This window comes from Trachurus trachurus, assembly GCF_905171665.1.
Source record: "Trachurus trachurus genome assembly, chromosome: 16".
Lineage (NCBI taxonomy): Eukaryota > Metazoa > Chordata > Actinopteri > Carangiformes > Carangidae > Trachurus > Trachurus trachurus.
In genome coordinates, this window is record NC_139902.1 from 25214645 (window position 1) to 25238625 (window position 23981).

General features: G+C 43.2%; 1 protein-coding gene across 4 annotated transcripts in view; it reads left to right on the forward strand.

Moving 5' to 3' along the window:
- Positions 1-682: 682 nt before the first annotated feature.
- rims2a (regulating synaptic membrane exocytosis 2a) overlaps positions 683-23981 on the forward strand; it is a gene marked incomplete at both ends in the record, with an annotated part of 135094 nt that continues 111795 nt past the window's right edge. For 3 of the 4 annotated variants that reach the window (XM_083990457.1, XM_083990456.1, XM_083990459.1), the window contains 3 exons: positions 683-885; positions 22011-22043; positions 22991-23083. In XM_083990457.1, the coding sequence (XP_083846583.1) occupies positions 683-885; positions 22011-22043; positions 22991-23083 (329 nt within the window). The remainder of the gene's footprint in view (positions 886-22010; positions 22044-22990; positions 23084-23981) is intronic. The other variant, XM_083990458.1, reaches the window with a different exon arrangement.

A 23981-nucleotide genomic window follows, 5' to 3' on the forward strand; every position in this document is an offset into this window, starting at 1 on the left:
ACAAACAAGGACGGACCGGGCACCTTTTTTTATTTCCAGCATGCGAGTGAGACCTCTCTAAAGAATGGCAGCGATGGGTTAGACAGGATTTAACATGACTGCAAAATAAAAGGCAAGAGTTTTTGTTTTTTTTCTTTAAATCCTCTATATTTTTTCTACTTTTTAAAAAAATCCCTGGATGGATGGATGGAGGCTTATTGTGTTTTGGAATACTACCTGAAGGTTGTAGCCCTATACAGCCGGTGCACTCATGCTTCTTTTAAGGGCATCTATTTCTAATCTTGAGTGTTTTTCTATTTCAGAGCATTATGTGTAAAATCGGCTTCTCAACCTGCAACAGCTTGGATGTTTGCAGGCAGCGCTCCGGCGGCTGCAGCGTATAGTTGATATAGCCCTATCATGAGCATTTAATAGCTGTGGATGAAGCCTAGTAATGAATATTTTTGACGCTTATTTCTGCAGCACAGTGTATAATATGTGCATGATACTCCTAACCGAGATGTCATGCCGTGTGTAGCCTAAAAGCCACGGCGCCTCCAGCATAAAGCAAAACCCACCCGACCGCCAATTTGAATTTTGACCGCATGAAATGTAACGAAAAGAGAGTAAAAAAAAAAAATCTCCCAGAATGCCGCTGGTTGACGGTGCTTTTCTCGTTTTTTAGCCACTGTGTGTGTAAAAGATGTCTGCTCCACACGGGCCCCGGGGCGGCCCTGGCCCTGCTGCTGCTGCTGCCGCTGCTGCCGCCGCCGCCTCAGCCTCAGCGGCCGGCGCCATGCCGGAGATGCCGGACCTCAGCCACCTCACCGAGGACGAGAGAAAGATCATCCTCGGTGTCATGGACCGACAGAAGAAGGAGGAAGCGAAGGAACAGACGATGTTAAAGTAAGGAGGGGGGTTTAAAGAAAGAAAAAAAAGGAAAGAAAGAAAGAAAAGAAAGGCGGATGTAGCAGGACTGGGAAAGCTGTCGGTGCTTCTCAGCTGTTTCTGGGTTGTTGTTATTAGGAGGCTACATTGGTGCATTTCTATAACAGTCTTCCACAGTGTGATACCGGTGCTGGGTCACGTTGCCTCTTGACATCCAAACTAGAGCTTTATTTATCAGTCCAGTAGTTGCTAGTTTAGTTCAGCCGATGGGGAGCAAGGTGAGGTGAATCTTTCCCTCACCTGCTCGTCAGCTGTGGACCCCCTCCTCCTCCTCCTCCTCCCTTCCTCCCTTCCTCCCCCCTCTTTTAGAAAACACTTCATTTTTAATGGCTGGGTATCATCATTTTCTAAATGCGGCACGCACGAGCCTGTTTGAACCCCCCTCCCTTCCCTCCTCTCCACCTCCCCTCCATACTTTGTTGTAGCTACAGCTGTATACTACTATAATGGGCTGGGTTAGCAGCAGCAGCAGAAGCAGCAACGGGCGCCATTTTCACGTAAAAAGCACGCCAAATTGCTGTAACCTTTCCCCACGAACGTCACCGAGATTACACAATGTGACACTGGAAAGATCATTTAAGGTGTCCTTTGTGGCGATGGCGTGTGATTTTTTTTTCAACGTTAAAGTCTCGGTAGATCCTGTGCCCCCTCCTCCTCCTCCCTCCTCCATCTCCTCTCCTCCCCCCTCGGCACCCCCACCCCCCCTCTCTTCCCCTGCTCCTCTTGTGTACAGATGTCGCTCGGAGCTGTTTCAGCACCACGGCGCTGTCCACTGTAGGGCTTTAGTTTTTAAGGTGGACCGGAGTGTTTTCCGCCGCCGTCGCTTTAACCTTTAACTGTGTGAGACATAACTCTGCTTTATACGGTGGAGTGTGGTGTGCAGTGTGTGTGTGTGCACCCTGTGGACTTGCTGTGGTTATAAAAAAATAAAAATAAAACACACACACTGAGAGGATGTAGTGTAAGTTCAGAAATCCTAGTTTGACCTTCTTCATGGTGGAAGACAGGTTTGGGAAGAGTGAGAGATTTCATAGCGGTGTGGCCTTAAATGTTCCAGTCCTGTTGATTTTTCTTGTAGTTTTCCTCCTTCAATGAAAGGGATGCACATGTTTGCATACTCCACCTCACAAGCCAGGAGGAGACACTGTGTTTGGACTGTTTTACATAAATATTAGCTGCCATCATAGGTGATACAGTTATTAGGCTACATCCAGATTTCTGCAAGAGATCTAGCTACTGCTGCTGGTTTCCTTAGCGCCGCATGCAGCTTCCCACCATGTGCTAGTAGTTAGTGTGGTGGCGTTAGTGTAAGATGTGTGTGTGTGCCACTATCACTGGGAGCTTTTTAGAGGCATTAGAGCCGTTGTTTTCCATCATCAGGTAAATGTTTGCACTAAGGCAGCATTCCTAATGGAGGGAGAGTTGTGCAATCCCTATGCTGCTGCATGATAAACATGACTCATGTACTCCAAGACACAGCTACCTCAGCCGCTGCGGTGCGTGCTGTGTGATTCATCCAGGCCTTTTCCGCCTTCCATTCCCTTCCCCTTCCTTTCCCTTCCCTTTCACCGCCCCCCACTGCCTTATTCTCCCCAATAGCTTCCTATTTCTCTTTCTCTGAGGTAAAGGGGATTGTCAGTTTTAGTCACTCTTAGTCTCACTGTGATGTCAAAGCCTTGTCATGACTGAGCATGGGCAGAAGACCCTGTTCTTCGTGAGGGACATGACTGACATGACTGTCTCATCATAATGTTAAGTAACTCTGATTGCAGGCCGCATAAGATGAACACATTCAAGATGTGTCGAGGTCAAAGAGGGCCTTTGTGTGGATCACTGGCATCCTCATCGGCATGGGAATTATGTTTCCAGTAAGGCCTGTCTCCTTCACGCACTGGTAACCTGGGGTTTTATCCCACCTGCAGGGCTATATACATAACATCTGATGAAAGATGTGGCGTTCATATTCAGGGCTGGCTGTTTGTTTTGACGATCTGATCACCCCTTTATGGTCTAATAGTAAAGTTTTCTTCCAGGTTTTTCATACTGCAAAACCATACGGGTTTGGTTTTAATGCGCTCCCTCCGTCTATACATACAAGGTGACTCATCATGAGTCATCAAAACAGTAAATCCCCACTTTCTTTACCTATGAATCACACAAGCATAACATATCCTGAAGCAGCATTAATTTGCTCAGCCCTGGCATAGGTACAACTGCAGCGGATTAACTTGTCATTGGATGTTTCGTAGCATCTCCAGCGGTGTCGGAAACAAACACCCACACTGCAACACCCAACCCTATATATATATAGGCTGTGCATCTGCGCTGTCACAGTCCAATCCCACAGCGGCTTGGATGGCTGTTTTTTTTGGGGGAAAGTGGCAGTTTGAACATCGAAGTGTGTAATCTAACAGAGGGAATCCTGGGGAGGATGGAGGGATGGAGAAGAGAGAGAGAGAGAAGCCTCCAGCTGCAGGGCTTGCCAACTTGCTGTCATCTCACTGGAGGTGCTACAGAGAGCGTGGATGGAAATCCAGCGCCGCTGACTCGCATGTAATTAGCTACTCTCTCTCTCTCTTAGGCTGCTCATTCTTAGCAGGCCCTCTGTATGTGTGTGTGTGTGTGTGCGTGTGGAAAATGTGCCGCACCGACGAAAAGTCGATTTCTTGAAGTCCGTAAGGCGGCGCTCATTCTTAGATGTAGCTCCTAGAAAGCTCCTCAAAGCCGCAGCCTTACAAGTGTGTTTTGTTCACAATCGTAACATTTTCCACACACTAAAACAGGCCTTTCCATGCGTCAGTGAGTCCCTGAGCAGTATAGCAGTACAGCAATGATGGCTACGGGACCCCAACCCCCCCTACCTCCTCCCATCCAGACACTGTGTATCCTACAGGCAAGCATCAGCTGCCTGCGATGGGGTGACCCACAGAACGCCTGGGGCTCCACTTCTCCTTTCTCCCCTGCTCCTCTGGTCCTCCAGGGCCACTTGCTGGTTTTTGCTTGGTGGCTAGAAAGGGGAGCGTGTAGGAGGGTCAGGTTGGGGGTAGTGATGTTCTCCACCCTGACTCTGACTTCCTCATTCATTCACATTTCTGTCCTGTTTCGTTTTTTTATTTCTCATGCCCCAAATAGAGAGCTGAACATAAAGGATGGTTAAACTGTGACCTTGATGAGATGATGATAATAATAATACTTAAATAATGTCCCAGTAAATATCCCCTGTCCTTCCTCTTGCCTCTGACAGTAGATCTGCAGACTGTGTCATTCACTCGTGGACCTATTTGACAGCGCTAATTACACTGACTGCCTCGTGTGGGGGACTTCCACTGAGGTGCAGTGATTCCACGGCTCTGAGGCGTTAAGTGTAATAGCATCAGGGCAGGATGTTGATGATAGTATGAATTGGTGACTGTAAACGGGGTTAGCCACATGTTGTCGTAAAAAAAAAGACCAAGGTAGAGGCTGACGTGACCTGACTTTACATTCATAATATAGGTCAAACTCTAAAAACACCATATCCAACAATATCCTACAATCCCACCCCCAGTTTGTCACCGGCTTCCTGTTAAACACCAATTTCCTGTTAAACACCAGCTTGTAGTCTCTAGGAGCAGACCAACCGACGTCACCCCGGTGACTCACTTTTGTAAACATCATCCAGAGCTACAGAAGTATGATACCACTTTCACAGCATCAGAAACACGTAATCTATATGTAAAACTGGTGGAACACCTCTTTAACTTTACCTATTTTGTCAAGCCTTGTTTTCAATATGTGAGAACTATTGTAAGTCTTGTAGCCGCTGTTATGCTGTAACTGTAATATAGTCCTACACATACTATACCACACTGTGCACTAGTGATGAGTGAGAATAACTAGACAATATAACATTATTTGATCTGAGCATTTTATAATGAATGTAATTTAGTGACGCTTTATTCTCTATTCCATTGTCTGTGTGTTGTCTCTGTAATGAGTTTGTGGAAGAAAAATGTATCCTGTTCCCGGTTAGTATGTGAAGTGGCTGTGGCGAGAGGTATGGGGGGGGGGGGGAGGTTTGTGTGTGTTCAGCATGAAGAGCATTGACTTAGAATTAGCTTTGATTGATCACATCCCATTTCCTTTTTCTGTTACTCCCTCCATCCCACCCCACAGCGCACATGCACACTCACACTCACACACCTCACCTCAACCCCCACCCCCCAACCTCACCCCCGACCCCCCACCCTGGTCATTTATCTGATAGTGCTAGAGAGCTCAGTGTACCAGCTGGGGTCAGAGCCACAGAGAAGACCCCCCCCCCCCACACTCTCTGTCCCTCTAAGAGAGTTGTGCAGTGTTGGTGAGCTGCACACACATGTTGCTGAGCTTTCAACTGCTGATATTTCTCATAATAATAATAATAATATTATAATAATAATAAGTACGTCTTGATTGTTATTTAGTGCTGAACAAACAATTGTGAGTGGAAGATTATCTGGGCACCAGAAATGACCGGAAACTTCGATAAACATTAACCAAACACACACAAACTCAAGACAACACAACCCAACCGCCGAAACTTGTGGACACAGACAAACCTGGCAACCCAGGGAAAACACACTTCTGTTCTACAAACATGAGCTAGAGGCACAGCAACACTTCCTGGTACACTGTAGCGTGGACAAATAAGGGAGAATCATTGTTTTAAATACTGTAAATATTAAATATTATTATACTGTAGGCAGCGTAACATTAGAAAGCATCGGAACCGGTACTTTCTTCTTAATGTGATTGTACCTGTCAGACAACACGTTCTTAAGTACATTGTTTAGTGTTGTGTGTGTGTAGCACGTGTCTGAGAGTAATATAGTGTATTTTTTTTTTTTTTTTCCCTCAGACAGTTTAAATGGTTATACCTACATTTCAAACCTGCTACTGTGCTAAGTTATGTTCAGGCCAATAAAGCAAATTTGAATAGAATATCTGAGGGAGGGGCGGGGGACCTATGGTTGTGAAATGAGGCGAGGTAATGCTCAGAATCTTCCCACTGGACAATATACAGTATACACACACACACACTCTCTCTCTCTCCTCCTGCCTTTTTCTTGTTCCCTTAGCTCACTCACCCATGCTCGCTCCCCTTCCCATGCAAAGAGCAGATTCTGTCATGAGCGTTGTAGAGTCTCCCATCCCCCATCACTTTCCCTAAGGGAGAGAGAGAGAGGGAGAGGGAGAGAGAGGGAGGAGGAAGAGTGGATGCTGTCTTGACTCTATAAAGCAGAACGCACGCCAGATGAATACATCATCATGCTAATTAAAGTAACAATGTGTTTTGGTTATGGAAGGTTGGCATGCTGTCAAGTAGTTTGGCTTAGCTGGACAGGAAATCTAGTTGGAACACAGTTGCCATCATCAAAAATGATATACACAATAATGTATAAAATATTTACAAGTTTTTCATAAGCTGTACTGTTGTGGAAGTGAAGTTGCATTTGTGTCAAGGTCCTCTGCTGCTCTTTTTTTTCCAGCCATTAACTTACTGTATCTGTGAAATTGCCTCCAGCCCTGCACTTGCATGTGCTCTTTTTCTCTCTACGTTTGCATCTCAGCGGGTTTTATCAGTTGGCCGAAACCGTTTGATTATAGGATGCAGATTTTCCTCACCCTCATGATCACAGTGTTTATATTTCCTTTAATAGATAAGATAAATATTCTTACATATTGTTGTGAACAAATCAAAAGCAGCAAAGTGACTTCAGTTTATTACTTTCTGACTTGCATACTCTGTCTGAGGCAGCTGGTGAATTTAAATCTAATATAATGCATGCACTAATATTTTATCTCCTTTGATCCGTATATATATTTTGCTTTATGAATATACTTTAGTTGCTAAGTGCTTCAGTGTTTCCACCACACAGTAGCGAACTCAGTCCATCACTGGTGCTGCTCTCTGTGGCTGATGAGAGTTGTGAGACTGAGCCAAAACAGCTGCGTTGCGAGCCAGAAACCCAAATCATTGAGCTTAAAAGACACTAAAGCACTCCTCTGAGCTGAGGTAAACTGTAAAGTTGATGATAATTATCTGTGGATTTGTCACCACAAGCATCTTTTTTCACTTATGAGCTTCTGTTTACTGTAAAAATGTTTATTAGTTAAGCTTTGAACAGCACACATGGGCTGTATGTGGAGTTGCAACATGTTACCCAGTGCAATGGTATGGGCTTTTTGGATGATAATGTACTGAAAAAAACCTTTGCTACAGCAAAACTTGTGGGTTTTGCTCTTTTCATAGGATGTGATGGTGCAGAAAAATGCAGGAATTATGAACTTGTTTTGTGGTCGGACTCACTTACAAGGTTTGGGGCGGAGAAATGAAAGGAGAGGACACTTGAGTATAATCTATGAGGGGATAGGAAAGGAGAACAGAGGGCAGGGTGAGAGAGGAAAGTGTAGGACGGGCTAACATAGGAGAGAAGAGAGGAAATGAAAGGGGACGAGGGGGCGAGAGGAGAAGGGAGGACAGGAAAGGAGAAGAGAACATCAGAGAGAAAATGAGAGGAGAGACTGTGACGTCTGAGATGCTATCAGGTCTGGTTGCTGATATGACAGCCTTAGTCCCCATTGACAGAGCAATCAGCCTGCCATCTCCCATAGCCTGCTATTCTCCTGTGTGGCACAGCACAGCGTCGGGCTCTATTGTCTTTCAGGGCTTTGTTCTAAATAACATCTGCATTCGTCAGCACAGGTTTTATTCTGCTCCGGGCTCTTATCCCCTAAGCAAAGTTTGAAGGGATTTTCCTGCCCCTGGCTGTGCAATTTGGAATGCCCTTGGTGAAACCTGACAGTGGGAAATGTTAAAAGATTTTGTGGTAACTGCTACAAGGGATGTTGTGTATTTATAAACATTTATAAAACAATGTTGAAGCATAGCACACAACAAAAACTTTTGACTCCAATTATCTAACTAGTTAACATTGCCTCAAGCTATGAAGCCTGGATTTGGATTATTGACAGTTTTTAAAGGTGTACAGAAATGGCCGTTTGTCCTGTTTGTCGCGCCGAGTTGTCACGAGCTGCAACACGAGTTTACCCGAGTGAGGAAAACGAATTTGATTGGTCGTTATCGAGCGGGCGGGATATTCAAAGCTTGGGGCGAGCCCGAGCTCCGTGTGTGTGTGCGTGTCTCAGACGTTTGAATGACGGATGACGGATCCAATATCAGTGGCTGGTGAATCGTGTACAGGCTGACGTATAATCCATGCGCCTGCATTATCCAATGCGAAAAAAAAATACACACTTTCATCCCGGATTTACTCAAAAATAGAATTTTGCACAAAGTTTGGCCTACAACGTCTGAAAGATGAGTTATCACATTAATTTTATGACCCAAAGTGGGCTCAAATTCAATTTTCTTTTCTGTACACCTTTAAGTGGTAAAATCATGAGCTCATACCTAATATACTACGGTCACACACAGCTTACATGTGAAAATGTATGGACTCAAAATTATGTAGTGTGTCACTTTCCAAAGAATTAGTGAATGAATTTCAAAAATACTTGACTGCAACTAGTGATCCTGACTGAGTGAAAACTGAACCTCCAGAGCTACAACCAGCACATCTGGCCTGTTATTACATAAGCCTCCTAGCATTTGGTGCTAGGAGGCCCGAAAAGAAGTACTTTTACAAACTGTTAAAAAAAACAGAGAAGGAGATGAAGAGATAAATAAATAAATAGAAAATGAAGAGGGAAGCCCCAGCTAACTAGAGCAAAGAGAGTAGAATCATGACAATGAAAGGCACCAAGAAGGGGCCACTTTATCACTTTTATTACCCATCCCCCGTCCCCATTCACCCTGAGTAGAGTCAATGCAGAGGAAGATATACAGCATCTGACCCTGTACGGGAAGCCCAGCGCTTCCTAGGAACATATGGGCCGGCTGCAGAATAGCTGGCAGCGTTGTTGTTAAATGTATTTTCTCAAAACCCTGGAGGGCAGTGTGACCATATATATTTGAATACTCAACAACACCATGATGGGTTTTACACTACAGACGCTAATTGAGAGAGCAAAACTGTGGGAATATATCGTTAACTGATTTTTCTAACTGGTAAGGGAAGTGTGTGGGTGTGCTGTGTCAGTGTAGTCGTGGTTCCTTTTCTCTCCCTTGTGACTTTACTGCAGTGTTTGTTTTTTATAATGGGTGAACACTGAAAGGTCAGAGAGGAGCCACCTCTCCACTATGTACAGGTGAAGTCTTTTAGCCCACATTTCTTGTTTTACATGTTTGTTTTTTTGTCTAAAGATGTTTGTATCTGCTCATAGTGATGTTTACCGGTGAAACACTGTGGATGTACCGTGAGCAAGTGAGAGAAAACACAGAGAGATACCTGGACAGGGAAAGTGAGAGACAGTTGCGACGGAGGCTGCTGAATGGCCCGGTTTACTAAAGGTGAAACGTGGCACTGGGTCATCTCAAGCTGATTGCGCTCAAAGAGTGAGAACCCTCATGCTGTTCGTTGGACTATTAATAGTGGAGACATTCAGCTTTCTGCAGTGGCCGGCAAGCAGCCAGGCATCTAAACAGGCAGCGAAGCCTGTGGTCATTTAGGCGTCCAGGAAAAAGCCAGGCAGCAAGACAAAGAAGCTTACAGTACAGGACTGTAGCTCCGACCAGGAATAAGACAGAAGACCTCCACATAAAGACACAGTAAATTCAATTTCAATTTAATTGGCAAAGCTCATGAAAGTGCACTGCGAGTGATTAAAGTCGCTCTTAAAATTTTGTGTGTGCTTGTAAAGAAACGGTTTGGTTTTAATCATTTGATGAAAAGAGGCCTCATTGGAAAATGATTTTCATTCTAAGCCAGAGCTCTGTTGCCTATTTATGGTTTCAGTTTGTAGTGTCGTGTATTATCCCAGGTTTATGATTCAAGTTACACACCTGTTGTCCATAACATAACATAAAGCAGAAGTGAGTGATATAAACATAACATAACATAACATAACATAACATAACATAACATAACATAACATAACATAACATAACATAACATAACATAACATAACATAACATAACATAACATAACATGTTGCAGTGATGTAATGTAAGAGGGCTGAATGATGTGTTTGCTTTTGTGAGAACATATCCTCATACACATCAATGGCAAATTTGAATCTAAAGCCAACAGGTTGCATGGTTTTGTCCAAAGTTAAAAAAAGAAAAGAAAAAAAAGAAGAAGCTTTGAAACTCTATATCTTCTTCTTTTTAAACTGTGCACGTGCACAAATGTAAAAAGTGAAATACTGCTTTTAGCTTAGGCTAGCTAATTTCTCCCTGCTTCTTTTGGCTAATAGCCTCCTGGCTCTTGCTAACTACGTGTACAGACACAAGAGTGATGGCTCTCATCAAGAAAACAATTAACAGTATTTGTCAGTTTCATCAAACATGAAATTATGAATGAAATTATTAATCTGCCCATTTGTCTGTTCTCTTTCCACTCTGGATTAAAAAATGGCCGAGGTGGATTTAGTAGGCGAGACAATTAATGCTTCACAAAGGATCAACTGTAACTTTATTTTATTTTATGTTTTTAGAACAAATCTAGTAAAGTTCGGTAAAGTTAGACACACACCAAAAACGCAAGCTCATACATTTCATACAGGCCACATTAATAAGACCCCAAATCAGCAGATGTAGCAGATCTTTGACAAGAGACACAACAGCACAGACAGAATAAAAAGTCGCTTTACTAGATTTGGGCCTAAAACATTAAGTCTGACTTCTTTCTATGAATGAAAAACAAACAAACAGTATTACCTAAGTGATGTAAGTGTATAAGTGAGGGATAAAAAAAGACTAATATATTCCTCAGCCCAGATGCTTTGCTGTGTGTGTGTGCGCTCATATATTTACTAGCAGTAGTTTACACAGGGCACACTAATCTCTCCTTCCGTGTGCGTGTGTGTGTGTGTGCATGTTTGTGTGTCTGTCCATGTTCTGCTCATTCAAGACTCAGCTGGTCGGAGCAGGTGCAAGCCGGTGACTCACACACGTGTGTGCTGCCCAGCCGGTCCTTCTAATACGCCTTTGTGTGGTCAAAAACTCAAACCATCCTGCGCTTTCTATAAACAAATGCAGCCGCCCTTGTTTTCATCTGCCACACATACAGACGTAGTACACACACACACACACACACACACACACACACACACACACACACACACACACACACACACACACACACACACACACACACACACACACACACACACACACACACACACCTCACGATCAGACAGTGGACAGCCAGTGTGTAATCTAATGATGGATTGCAGTGATAATGGTGGAAAACTTTACATTTGTTTATGAAATAAGTTCATAAGGAGTCTTTTTTTGTTTTATTTAGAGCATACATTTTGAATTTGCCATTACGAATGAATGAATACATTTCACTGTCAACTTATCTGCTCTCTTGTGCCGTCCTAATACCCCTAACGCAGCCGTTTAACTGGCTGTTATTGTTGGAGGTCTAGCAGGGATCAAGGGGTCAGTTGTTCAGTAGCATCATGGTGCTTTACATGTACAGTAGCTGCTACTGTAGGTAGATTACAGCAGCAGCCGACTGACATATAAAAGGGGAAGGATAAAGAGTAGCTGTTTTCATGACGTCACTAATGCAGCCGTGGCCCTTATATAAGTCCAGCGTTTGAACACCACACACAGGCAGTACCATGTAACCTACACTAGGACATACTGTACAGCATATAGACCACTGCTCACTCTGCCTACGGCTGACGGTGGCTTTGTGCGAGCTTTAAATGCATTATTCCAGAGATTCAGTTGTCTGTATGTGCATATGTGTTCACGGTTGCACGGTTTGTGTAGTCTAGCGTGCACAACAGGAGCTACCGTGAAAAATAACAGCAGAGAGAGAGAGAGAGAGAGAGAGAGAGAGGCCTGTTTTTCATCCCCATCATCTGACACTGATCAGGAGGGGAGACAGTAGAGAGTCGATGTTGTGATCCCTGGATCATGCTCCTCGACCGAAGTCTGATGGAGGATCTCCCGCTAATCCCTTAATATCACTCGTCCCACTGAGATACTGCTGCCATCGCCATGGTGATACCGAGATGGCCTGGATGTGTAGTAGTGGAACGAGGAGGAGGGGGCTGCTGGTGGTGGTGGTGGTGGAGGGTTGCTGCACGGATACATAGAAATCCTCCTTGTGTGAAATATGAATAGAAGTATTTGTACTAGAATCTAATGGAAGAAAATGCTGGCGTTTAAAGTCGCCAGACATCAGGCCGCGAGGAGGACGAGGAGGAGGAGGAGGAGGAGGGGCAGCTGCTGGTCGCCTTAACCTCGAGTGGGCGGCTGCTTGGACGCTCGGTTGGCTAGTTGGGTTTAAATCTGTGCGGGGAAGCAGCTAATGCGAAGGGAATCCTTTGATTTGGGATTTCACAGCAGCCAAACAAGTCAAACTTATCTTCGCGCCATCGGACAGATGTTGGGAGCCAGCGGGTTCAAGTTAATTTCAGTCGTATACAGTGCTGCGGTCACGTCACACATCTGTCTATCTGACTGAATGTGCCAGTCTTTGTACCACAAAGCCCTCATGATGGTATGTCCCATCATGTTTGCAATGTATACTTTCGCAGAGAGGTAACGGATACGATTCCAGGGTGTGTAACATCATATGGCATCTACGGCAATATTTTTGCAACGTGATGGGTGTAACCTGTATGCGGCGAGGCGATATCAGATTGCCCCCGTGCTTGTCCGCCTGTGTACTCTGTATTCAGTTTAGTTAAGCGAGCTAATAGTGACGTGCCGTGGTGATGAATTGGGACAGGAAGGAGTAGAGCAGGCCGGGCCGACAATAGGCGAGGGTATCTATTACCTCTCTATTGTTAGCCATGGCCAGGCTATTATTATAGCCCGAGTTAGACAGACAGCTGACTGCAGTTTCAGTACAGCCCACCTATTCCTCCCAGCCGGGACAACAACATGATCATGGTTTTTTATGTGATTGAGGATGTCTCTGTTTGGTGAGAGACAGAGAGCTGGAATTTCATCATTATCATCATACTACTACCCCTACCTTTTATTTATTATAGTGTTTATGATTAACTATATTGCATTTTTACAACTGTACAGCACTTTGGTCGACTGAGGTTGTTTTAAATGTGCTTTACAAATTATTATTATTATTATTACTATTATTATTATAACCTTTATTTAAACTCGGAAATATATTGAACAATCTCATTTACAATATAGCTGAGACATAACACAAAACGTTTGAAACATACAAGCATATCCGAAATCTGTGACTTGACTTCACTACAATTTTTTTGCCCAAGCCTAAAGATTAAACCCAAGACTTACAGGATAGTCCTGCAGGAAAGGCTGAAACTAGGTTTTCGCTTCTGTTTGTGGCTCGTCCCGTATAGTGTAAGGTTAGAGGAGGACATTGAGCTGCATTCAGCAGCAGCAGCCACTGTCTGGCTATTGGGAGCCAGAGATTGGGCTAATGCAGAGGGCGGTGACCTAACGGTGGTCGGGGGTTAGGGCTGAGTTTCTAGAGTAGTCCCAGTGGAGCTGTTCAGCCGTGTATGGGAGGAGTTGTGACGTTAGGCATGGGACAATGTCAGCTGCCAAGAAAATGCTGATCACAGCCAGAATAAAATGTATCTGTGTCAGGTTGAATAAAGTGGGATGACAGGAGAAGCGACCAGCATTCATGTACAAATAAAGACATGTTTGTGCTCACACCATTACCCCAGCAACAACAACCAAAAAAAAAGAAAAAGAAAAAATAGCACATGTGCAAGAATACAAACACAGCGTGTTGCTCGTACCGTTGATATGTGTTTTACTGTATATAAACTGGCTGTAATAGAATGAATACTGTGCATATGTTTCCTGTGAGCTTTTGCATGGAAATACACTTGTGAATGTGTGGGCTGCTGGGTGATTAGCTGACTCTTTGCCACTTGGAAATCTCTCAGGAGGGGAGATATGGAGCAGCTCAATTGAATCCTGGCAGGTAATCTAAGGAAACAGATGGATTTTAGTTATATTTGGCAGCAGATTAGCCACTTCCCCGTTGCTCAGAGAAATCTGCTGTTGCCAACTCCTGTTTGACAATCTGAATATTAGTCCTTGGTCAGGAGGTCTGGCTTGTGTGCTGTTAGATTGCCTATTCTGATGAGTGTGCCCCGCGGATTCAATCCTATCTGTGCTTTCTAAGGCCCAGCTGTGGTGGCTGGCCAACCCTTCCACACCGAGGCGCTTGCCCCGTCGCCGTCCCTCCTGCCCCGACTATCAACGCCGTGCCAGCGCAAAGTGCCAGAGGAAGTTATCACCGCTCCATCCCCTACCCCTAATCCTGTCTTAGGTGGAGAGAAAGCGTTAAGTAGCACTTCTCCCGGCATTTATTGAAGAGGTAGAATGAACAGGTGTCACAGGACCTAATCGTCTGTCTTTAAATAAGCTGCTATTTTTAGTGCATACATTTTCCTGGAAATTTGCAGGTACAGTAGAGGTGGGACAATGGGGATTTCTGTTTTATATATCCTGCTGGGATGTTGCTGACACGGTCATACACTGTGTATGTAGATTTTCCTTGTGTGGCTGACTGGAGCAAAATAACACATCAGGGTTTTAGGGGGTGATATAACAAACCTGGATTTTATAGTAATCCAACATTCTTACACAATAGGAGTTTTAGGACTTGTTGTACACACTATATTAGCTTGGTTTGGTTTGGTTTGATCATATGCAGCCTGATTTGACTGATATCAGCCTACAGGAAACACTCAAATATTCCTACATCCTCTTGGTAACTTAAAGGGATAGTTCATCATTTTGGCAAATTGGCCCATTGCCATAATCGCTATAGTCATAGCAGTAGGTTCGTTACCTTTATTTGTCGTAAACTTTGTGCAAGCTATTTTTAGAACGGCGGAGCAGAGCCGCGAGCTGCTCAGAGCCACGCTACGGAGGCTCATGGGTTTTCTTGGTTTCCCTCATCAAACTCATCAAATACACAATCCAACAACTCCAAAACGCTCTGGTGGACATGTCGTGGAGTTGTTTTTGAGGCAAATGCAGAGACTGCTTGCCAAAAAACTGCCCCCAGCGGGGCCGTGCATCAGAGGTTTTACCTGGACAAGTTGTGACCTGCACATTCACCACACTATGAGATAATAACACAACATTACCACACCACACAGAGTTGTTTTAGAGGTAAATTCATGCAAAACCGCTGATGCACGTTCCTGTCGAGGGCAGTTTTTTGGCAAGCAGTCTCTGCATTTGCCTCGAAAACAACTCCCTCTCATAACGTTCTGTTATTATCTCATAGCGTGGTGAATGTGCAGGTCACAACTTGTCCACCAGAGTGTTTTTGAGTTGTTGGATATTTGATGAGTTTGATGAGGGAAACCAAGAAATCCCATTAACCTCCGTAGCGTAGCTCTGAGCAGCTCACGGCTCTGCTCCGCTGTTTTTAAAAATAGCTTGCACAGACAAATAAAGGTAACAAACCTACTTATAAGACTATAGGGATTATGGCAATGGGCCAATTTGCCAAAATGTTGAACTATCCCTTTAACTGTCAGTGTTCATGTATTTCTTATGATGAGGTATCTGTGGTCTGAGCGACACCTCTATATTTTATACTACTGACTGTAGCAACGCAGAGGGAGTCAGACATCACTAAAAACACCAGAAACCAATACTTGTATCAGTGGGACAAGCAGGGAGGGGAGGGGCAGGTTGCACATAGTCACAAAGACACAGGCACACAGAATGAGAGAGAGAGTGAGGGAGAGAAAGAGAGAACACAAACTCAGGTCCAAGTAAAAACAAATCTGATCTGACTCAGTGCTACAGTCCCATATACCAAAGTAGGTTACTAAAGCCTTTTACCACGACTCCATTCCAGGTGACATTAAGAAATCCTTTCTTATATAAGGTGCCATCATCTAATGTACGCTGCATGAATATAACAGTTGTATTATACTGTTCAGTGAGACTTTTCCCTGTTGGTCTCTGAGTGATTTCAGACAGACATTAACCTCATCTCCTGGCAGTACTGACCGGCTGGGATGGTGTTAATGATGTATGTAGTTGGTATTTACCCACTGAGCCAGATTACTCCCTTATGATCCAATTATCACTCAGTCTGTAGTAGACTCAGAGGGCCTGCAGGGTCACTGCTTTGCCATGAGATTGTCTATGACAGATTTTCTACTCCAGTGTTGATGCCAACACAAGGCTACTTCTCACTATCGGTTTAAAAACTGATAGGCACGGCGTGATGTTAAAACCTGCTCTAAAACCATTAAGAGGAAGCACTGTCTGTAGCTTTTGATTGAAGTGTCTCCACCAAGCTGCACTTTTGGTCATTCTGGTTTGTACTTTGCAAGAAATATAAATATTTTAATTACTTTGGTAATTGGGTTTTTGGGTTTTAAAATAAAGATAATGTTAACAAACCACCTTAACATCAAACTCACTGATGCGCGTAGGTGTAGACAGACAATGGAGACGTCTTTGCAGCACACTGATGCAGCTTCCTGGAAGCTCGCATTCATGTTTGGAGGGATATTCGGCTGCTGAGCTGAGAGCCACGTTCAGGCTTGTTTCTTCTGTTGGTTGGTAATCAGTGAAAAGTCACGCTGTCCCTGAGGAAAGTATCCTTTCTGTTGTGGGCTGTTCCACCAACATCCAGTCACTTTTAGAGAAGAAAATATAAAGGTCCTAAACAGCAGTTTACTCATAGACAAGACCGACTGGGCAGGTCCGGTACACGATGGGCAACGGGGTTTGTGTAATTGGAAAGAAATTGTGCCTTGGGTATGGCATGTGTGTGGAAGCACAGTGCAGTGTGACAGAGCATACTGTGTGTTGGTCCACTATCAGTGGCCAAAATGAACAGAAGTAGATTGTTGTTGTTCTTGTTGTTGATCTAAGCTCAGCAATCTGCATCATTTCTGGGGCTGGCACCTAAATGTCTTTTTCTGACAATAGTTTTAAACGACGAGGCTGTCCATATCCATTCCTTATTACTTCCATCTGTACAAAAACTGCTCAAAACACATGCAGCAGTCAGCCAAACTGAGACAGGGGATGACGTGATGTTCCTTCATTTTGATGAACATAAGCACTGTGTGTTTATTTTGAGCTAAGGCCACAATGGTGTTGTAAATATTCAGATGTAATTTGCAGCTGAGAGTCGAGCAAATAATATAATGGCAGTAGAGTAGGTGGTTAAGCCTTTATTCTCAGTCAGTGACCAAAACTGTTAAGTTGTGGACGACTAAACTGAAACAATGAGCTAAATGAAATTATGCTGAGAAACTCAAACTGCAATATGTTTGACTGTTTTGGATATGATGTATTTCCTGCTTTATTTTGAAAACACTTCCCGTGTGTGTCTCATGTCAGTTTTCTTCCTGTCTTTGTCCTGTGTTTCCCTCTGTGCTAATTGCCTGCCCCGCCCTAATGTGTTCCACCTGTGTTCAATTACCCCTGCCAGCCTTGTGTATTTAAGTCTCAGTCGTCCCCTTTGTCTGTCGGGCCGATCACGACAGGCAACTGTGGTGAATCAGGTTTCAGGAATTGGAGTTGTCCCGCTTCTTGGACTTGTTCATTTATATATGTGTTGAGGCATTTACAGTAATCCATGTGCATCCTGTGTGTGACTTTTGCAGTAATTTAAATGGTTGTAAACCTCCATGTAATCCATCTATGTTCAATTGGAAGATTTAAGATGTTTCTCAAAGTTTCAATTACACAAAGACATTTATTTTAAAGGGATAGTTCAACATTTTGGCAAATTGGCCAATTGCCATAATCCCTATAGTTTTAGGAGTAGGTTCGTTACCTTTAATTGTCGGTGCAAGCTATTTTTAGAATGGTGGAGCAGAGCCGTGAGCTGCTCAGAGCTACGCTACGGAGGCTAATGGGATTTCTTGGTTTCCCTCATCAAACTCATCAAATACACAATCCAACAACTCCAAAACGCTCCGGTGGACATGTTGTTTGCTGCACATTCACCACGCTATGAGATAATAACAGAACGTTACAAGTCAGAGTTGTTTTAGAGGTAAATGCAGAGACTGCTTGCTGAAAACTGCTCCTGATGGGAACGTGCATCAGCGGTTTTGCATGAATTTACCCCGAAAACAACAATGGGCCAATTTGCCAAAATGTTGAACTATCCCTTTAAAGCTTGTGTTATTCGTCGGCTGATGTGACCGTCTGGGTCTGAATATTTGGGTCTATAGCGTTAATGACTTTTGTTGTTGCCATGTGTCTGGACTTTACCTGCCGTCCTCCATCCACTGTCTTGACCCTTCAGTAGATTTTTGTTTCTGCTGCCCATCACAAGACGTTAAGACACACTTTAGCTGTTGCCGGACATTGCTGTGGTGCATGTGACATGTTGCCAACCTTGTTCTAGTTACGGGGGAATGTGATGATTCAGGGCTCGTTGTCCAGCTGCCACATCAGTGTATTTATCTTAACACGACTGTGACAAAAAGAGCAGCAGCTTATCGGTGCAAGAGAGAGATTGCACAGTTTAGAGGAAGGCACGTTTAAGGCATCTTAAATCCTCCCTCCTTTCCCTCTTGGCGGCAAAGATATCTTCAGTGGGCTTAGATTAGTTTAATTACTGGGATCTTACTAGAAAAAGTCCAGGTTCTTGTGACAGGACAGCCTGCTGTGTAATGATCCTGCTTCCTGCACAAGACGAGCTACATCAAGGTGCTTTTTATAAGGATCTCCCTCTCATATGAATTAGCAACAAAGGTGACTTGTTATTTAATAGATACCATGTATTTTGGCATCATGATATGTAGGTTTAGTTAATTTGAGGAATACCAGTCCAGTTTTTAATGTATTTTCTTTTCCTTATCTCTTTTTTCAATGTGTTAATGTCAAAATTCACTGTAGACTTAAATCAAAATGGCAGAAGTTATATTCCCCCCCTCATAAAACTTCAAGAATCCTGTTCTTAAAAGTTTATGCAGCACATCTGTCCACTAGAGAGCAGTGTAGTATCAGTCTCAGTCAGACCGCTCTGCTTCTTCCAAAAAAAAAGACAGTGAGTCAGAGCATGTGGAAGAAAATAACATCGGAGACCAAAAATAACAACAGCATGTGGCAAAGACTTAAAACTGCCAGTCTCACAGAAAAAGTACAGAGTCATACACCGAGACACAGGGATGCTCTGCACAAATGGATTCCTAATAACTATTTTTGTATGTGTGTGCGTGTTTACTTTGTGTGTGGGGCTGGTGGGAAGTAGAGAACAGGTGAAAGAGATGGAAAACAGAGACACTATCTGCCCTGCAGGCCTCCTCAGCAGCCAGGAGGCTGAGTACGTCACTCGTGACATTTTACACTCACTCATTTTACTGCCCCATGTCAAATAATACACTACGCAGTACGCACACACACACACAGACACTCACTCACATATGCACACGTATGAGTACAGTACACACATGGATACAGACGGATACTTACACACACACACACGCACTCTGTCCGGCAGCCGTCCAGGCAGGCAGCAGGCAGCAGGCAGCAGGCAGCAGGCAGCAGGCTCCATCAGATAAATATGAGGCTTGTAATGCGACCACAGAGACGGGGCTGATGGGATCAATAAAGAACGGCGCTGCAGGTCATCGGGAGAACACAGCGAGAGGATAAATATGGACTGGCTCATCGGAAAACAGAGCAGCGAGACTGATGGGTACACAGGACTATATCTTCTCTCGTGTGTTCTCTCACCCATCTGACACAGATCAGACAGACAGATTTGTGGCTCTGCGTCGAGCTAAAGTCGACCGTTGGGAGGCTTCGTTTGTGCACCAGAAGCTGTTTTAGCCTCAGCACTTGTTTGTTTGGGAGTTGAATGGCAGCCACTTAGTGTGCACAGTGGGATTAGTCTGTGTGTTGGATTTTATGTTGGTATTTTTACCTGGTGGAATATTGTTTTCAATGCATACCCCAAAAGAAAATGTAAATCCATTCTTCTCTATTGGACACCTGTTATCCACTGTACTGGATAAGTGGAGAATTTTAGGATCACCTTAGACTGCTGTTTTAAAGGCTTTTCTGTTCTGGAGAACAATAACTTTTACTGAAGTGTTGTGCTTTTAGCTTCTCAGATGTGAAGATTAGCTGCCTCAATATGATTTATGTTATTGTCAATTGAATTTCTATAGGTTTTTGGACTGTTAGCTGGGCTGAATTGACAATATGACAATGTCACCTTGGGCTCTAGGAAGTTGCGACGGACATTCTGCATATAAGATAATAATTAAAAAACACTAGTTGCAACACTTGAAAAAAGTATCAAGTCTCATACAGAAACAGAGAAAATTCAATTAACACGTTCGTTTTCACACAGCTATAAAAAGCTGACTGTGGACTCATCATAAGAGGTGTCTGAAGTTCCGATGTGTGATTTTTCAGCTGCAGCTTATTTCAGTTTTGTTTAAAGTGACATTCAGTCTGAAACCAGGAGAGAACAGCTGAAGCGGCAGTGGCGGTGTGAGATGGTAGACGGACGCTAGACAGTCATGTGCTGGTTGCTGTTTGTGTGTACGGTATATGTGTGTGCGTTTAAACACTGGCTTTGCTTCCTCGGTTGTTGATGGAACATGATCCACATGATCCACAATGTGTAAAGACGATCCAAGTGAAGTGACTGTGTAGAATAGATAATGTTTGTAACTTGTTTTGTATCTTTGGGGCATCCCTACAAATAGGTACAATTTAATTTTTGGAAAGTTGAAATAGCAAAATGTCAAAAACCCAAAAATGTCTCAGAGCTCAGAGGGATCTATTTGTAAATTCTGCTCTAGCAACAGCTGTGTTACTTACCAGTGTAGAAGAAATGTACGGAGTTCAGTATCAAACTTTATTTCCTGTCTCTTTGTTTCCTCCCCTCATGTTAGCATGCTAATCAGCTAACGCTGGCCTGTGTTGACACTGTCCCACAGTGACTCCAATCCACCCTGAAGAAAACCTACAAATATACCCTCTTGAATAAATGTGATACTAACTAACATACTACTAAAATTATAACTAAATTACTCAGTTCCATGCTACTGTACACAAAACATATTTATAACATTTGAAAGCTAAATGTTATATAATACTATCTGATGTTGGTAATGTGGATAGAATGCTATTTGTAGGTTCAAATCATTTATTTGCTCTATTTTAATGAATGAGCTACATATCTAAAAAAAAAATGACTGAAACCTGTTTTGAATGTTAAGACATCAGTGAAGCCTCACATGTACATTTAGTTTGCCCCTTCTTATAGTATATACTGTATATATACAGTGTATATACTGTATTGTAACATCACTTGCAGCTTTCAATCCTGTTTTTTTTTCACTTACGTTGCTTCATCACAACTAGCTAAATTATTGGCTATGATATCAGTCAATGTGGAATCTAATCAGGCGTATTGCTGACTCAGCCGCTGCTTCCATCCTCACCGTCTGATGCAGCTTGGTGTGTGTTTCGAGGCAGCACTCAGATATCACTCTGCTGGCTGGTTCCTCTGAACCTGCGTAGATGTTCCTCTTTTATGTCTCTGCGAACTTGTGGGCTCGTAGTCGGGGACTGCAATCGATTATGGATTTCTCTTGTGGTGCTGAAAAAAACAACAGCTTTCATTAGGGCGGTGGATGATGCACTCTATGGTTGCAGCAGGTTAAAAGTGACATTTGTCCGTGCTATAGGGCGGATGAGAGGGTGTTACTCACATGAAGCGGCCATTTCTAAGTTTAAGTTGGTTCAAATCAAACTTTGTTATTTAAAGTCACTCTGAAAGTTCATTTTTTCATGTTGTTTATTATCATCATTGCACTTGTCACCTTCATCAGATAATCACCTATAACATCAATAATATTCATGTTTTACTTTAAGTATGATTTATGTCAAACTCATCTGTAGTTTCATCTGTTGTGTTAGTGTCTGTGTCAGATTGTTTTTCTCATCTCTTTGTGTTCTGTATGCACTGAGCTGTGCACACTTTTTTTTTTTTTTTTTTATGTTTTAGGATCAAAGAAGAACCAAAGCCTCAGCCGGCACAGTAAGTAAACTGCATTACCCAGAGTGCTCTAGGCTTTGACACTTCTTCCTGTCAGTCGGTGCTGTGTGCTTCATGTGGCTTTCTCCTCTTTGTCTCGGAGGAAAAAATGAAAGAAGTGTCACTAATGTCATGGAAAGCTGCTGTGGTAGCTCATCAACTGCACAGCCACATTTTATTTGCATTATATTATCGCATATATTATTTTTCAGGATGAGCAGCATTCATCTGCTGACTGTTGAATTTTTTTGCCGGACTCTAAACAGCCGACTTCCGTGACATCAATGACAGCAGCTTTTCCTTTCAACCAGCTTCGTTATAGCTAGGCACCCTCCCCCCAAAAAACCATTGCCCTTGTCCCTGGTCACTAACTTGGCTGCCCATTCTCATCCAGTGTGTCATCTGCACTCTGATTGGCTTGTGCAGCCTCGTAATCCAACCACAAGTGTGGACTATATGCACCTATCCTGCTCTACTGAACCTTAGCTGCATTTTGACTAAATCTACCTGCAGGGCTAACCAGTCTGACAACCTGACCCCTTCTGCACCACCAAGCTGGAATAAATGACACTCCTGTTTACCCTCGGCTGAGCATTTGATGCAGCTCTCATTTCCATTGGCTGTAGAGCTTTCCTGCTTCTTCTCTCCTACCCTCTACTGTAAGGCTGTCTGTATCATCTTCCTCTCTTCTTCTGTCTTTCTCACTGTATTTCTGACGCTGTGTCTGGTTGTTAATGTTCCACCAATCGCCGCTCTGCCCATGTCCTGGCCTTTTTTCCTCTCTGCGCTGGTTGTAGTGAATGTCCCCGCTATTGTTCACCTCTTAGAAACTGATCTGCTTCCTAAAAAAGGAAAGAAAAGAAAAGAAAAAAAAACCTTTTCAGGACAGATTGTTTTCTCCCATGATGACTCATTGCGCTGTTTCAGTCACACTTTGCTTATTTGAACAGGTGGTTTCCCTTTAGTGGGATCACTGAGCTGGTAAATAACGTTCTTCAGCCCCAGCAAAAGTCCCAAAATGACAAGGAGCCAGAGCCAGACGCGTAAGTAATAGTACAGACCCCTTCTGATCTCCTCCCAGCAGGCACAAACATGCAGTGGTGACCCCAGCAGCTGGGCACACAGTCTGTTTGACCCCAGTGGATATTAGAATACATCATACAATTTCTGCAGGATGTTTGTTGAGGCATATGAGAGAGTGATGGTGTGGGAGTGACTGCACTTTTATAAATGACGTAATGCTCTCTGGGGTGGAACAAGTACCAATATACACAAGAGAACAGTGGAAAATGGGCATTGTTGTACAGTTTGTTTATATATTCTTCCTGTGCACCAAATTAAAACAAGCAGCAGGGACCTGTGAGAACCAGTCCAGACATTATATGGTGTATGTTGTCTTGAAACAAGTCAACGACCTTTTGGTCTCTCTGTGAAAGCTTTGTCACAACTCAGAAATAATGCAAATTGGATTGATATTGATTATTGATTGAATATTGAATTCAAAATATTAATATATATTATTTATGCAAGTTTTAGCAAATACAAACCATAATTTATTCATCTATTCTAGGAAACATTATTATTATAACTATAACATTATAATAGTTTGCATTTGAACATTTCTAAAAGGAAATCAGCTTAATATTAAACTAAAATATTATAACGTTTCAGTCATAGTCTGTAGGAATATGTTTATGCTACAAAGTCAAGTGTAACTGTGTGGGTTTTTTAAAATACCATTGTTATCGATAAAATCGTATTAATTCACATCCCCATACGTGAACCATTATGATCAATACAAGTGTATTGCAGCTATCATGAATGTGATTTTACTTTGGAAAAGTCGCCATCTGTTTTGACATTTTGACCTGTCACTAATTGGAGCTGGGCCCTCGTTAATGTTATTAGCTGCACCTGTGCTCTTCAGCTGTAAATCAAAAT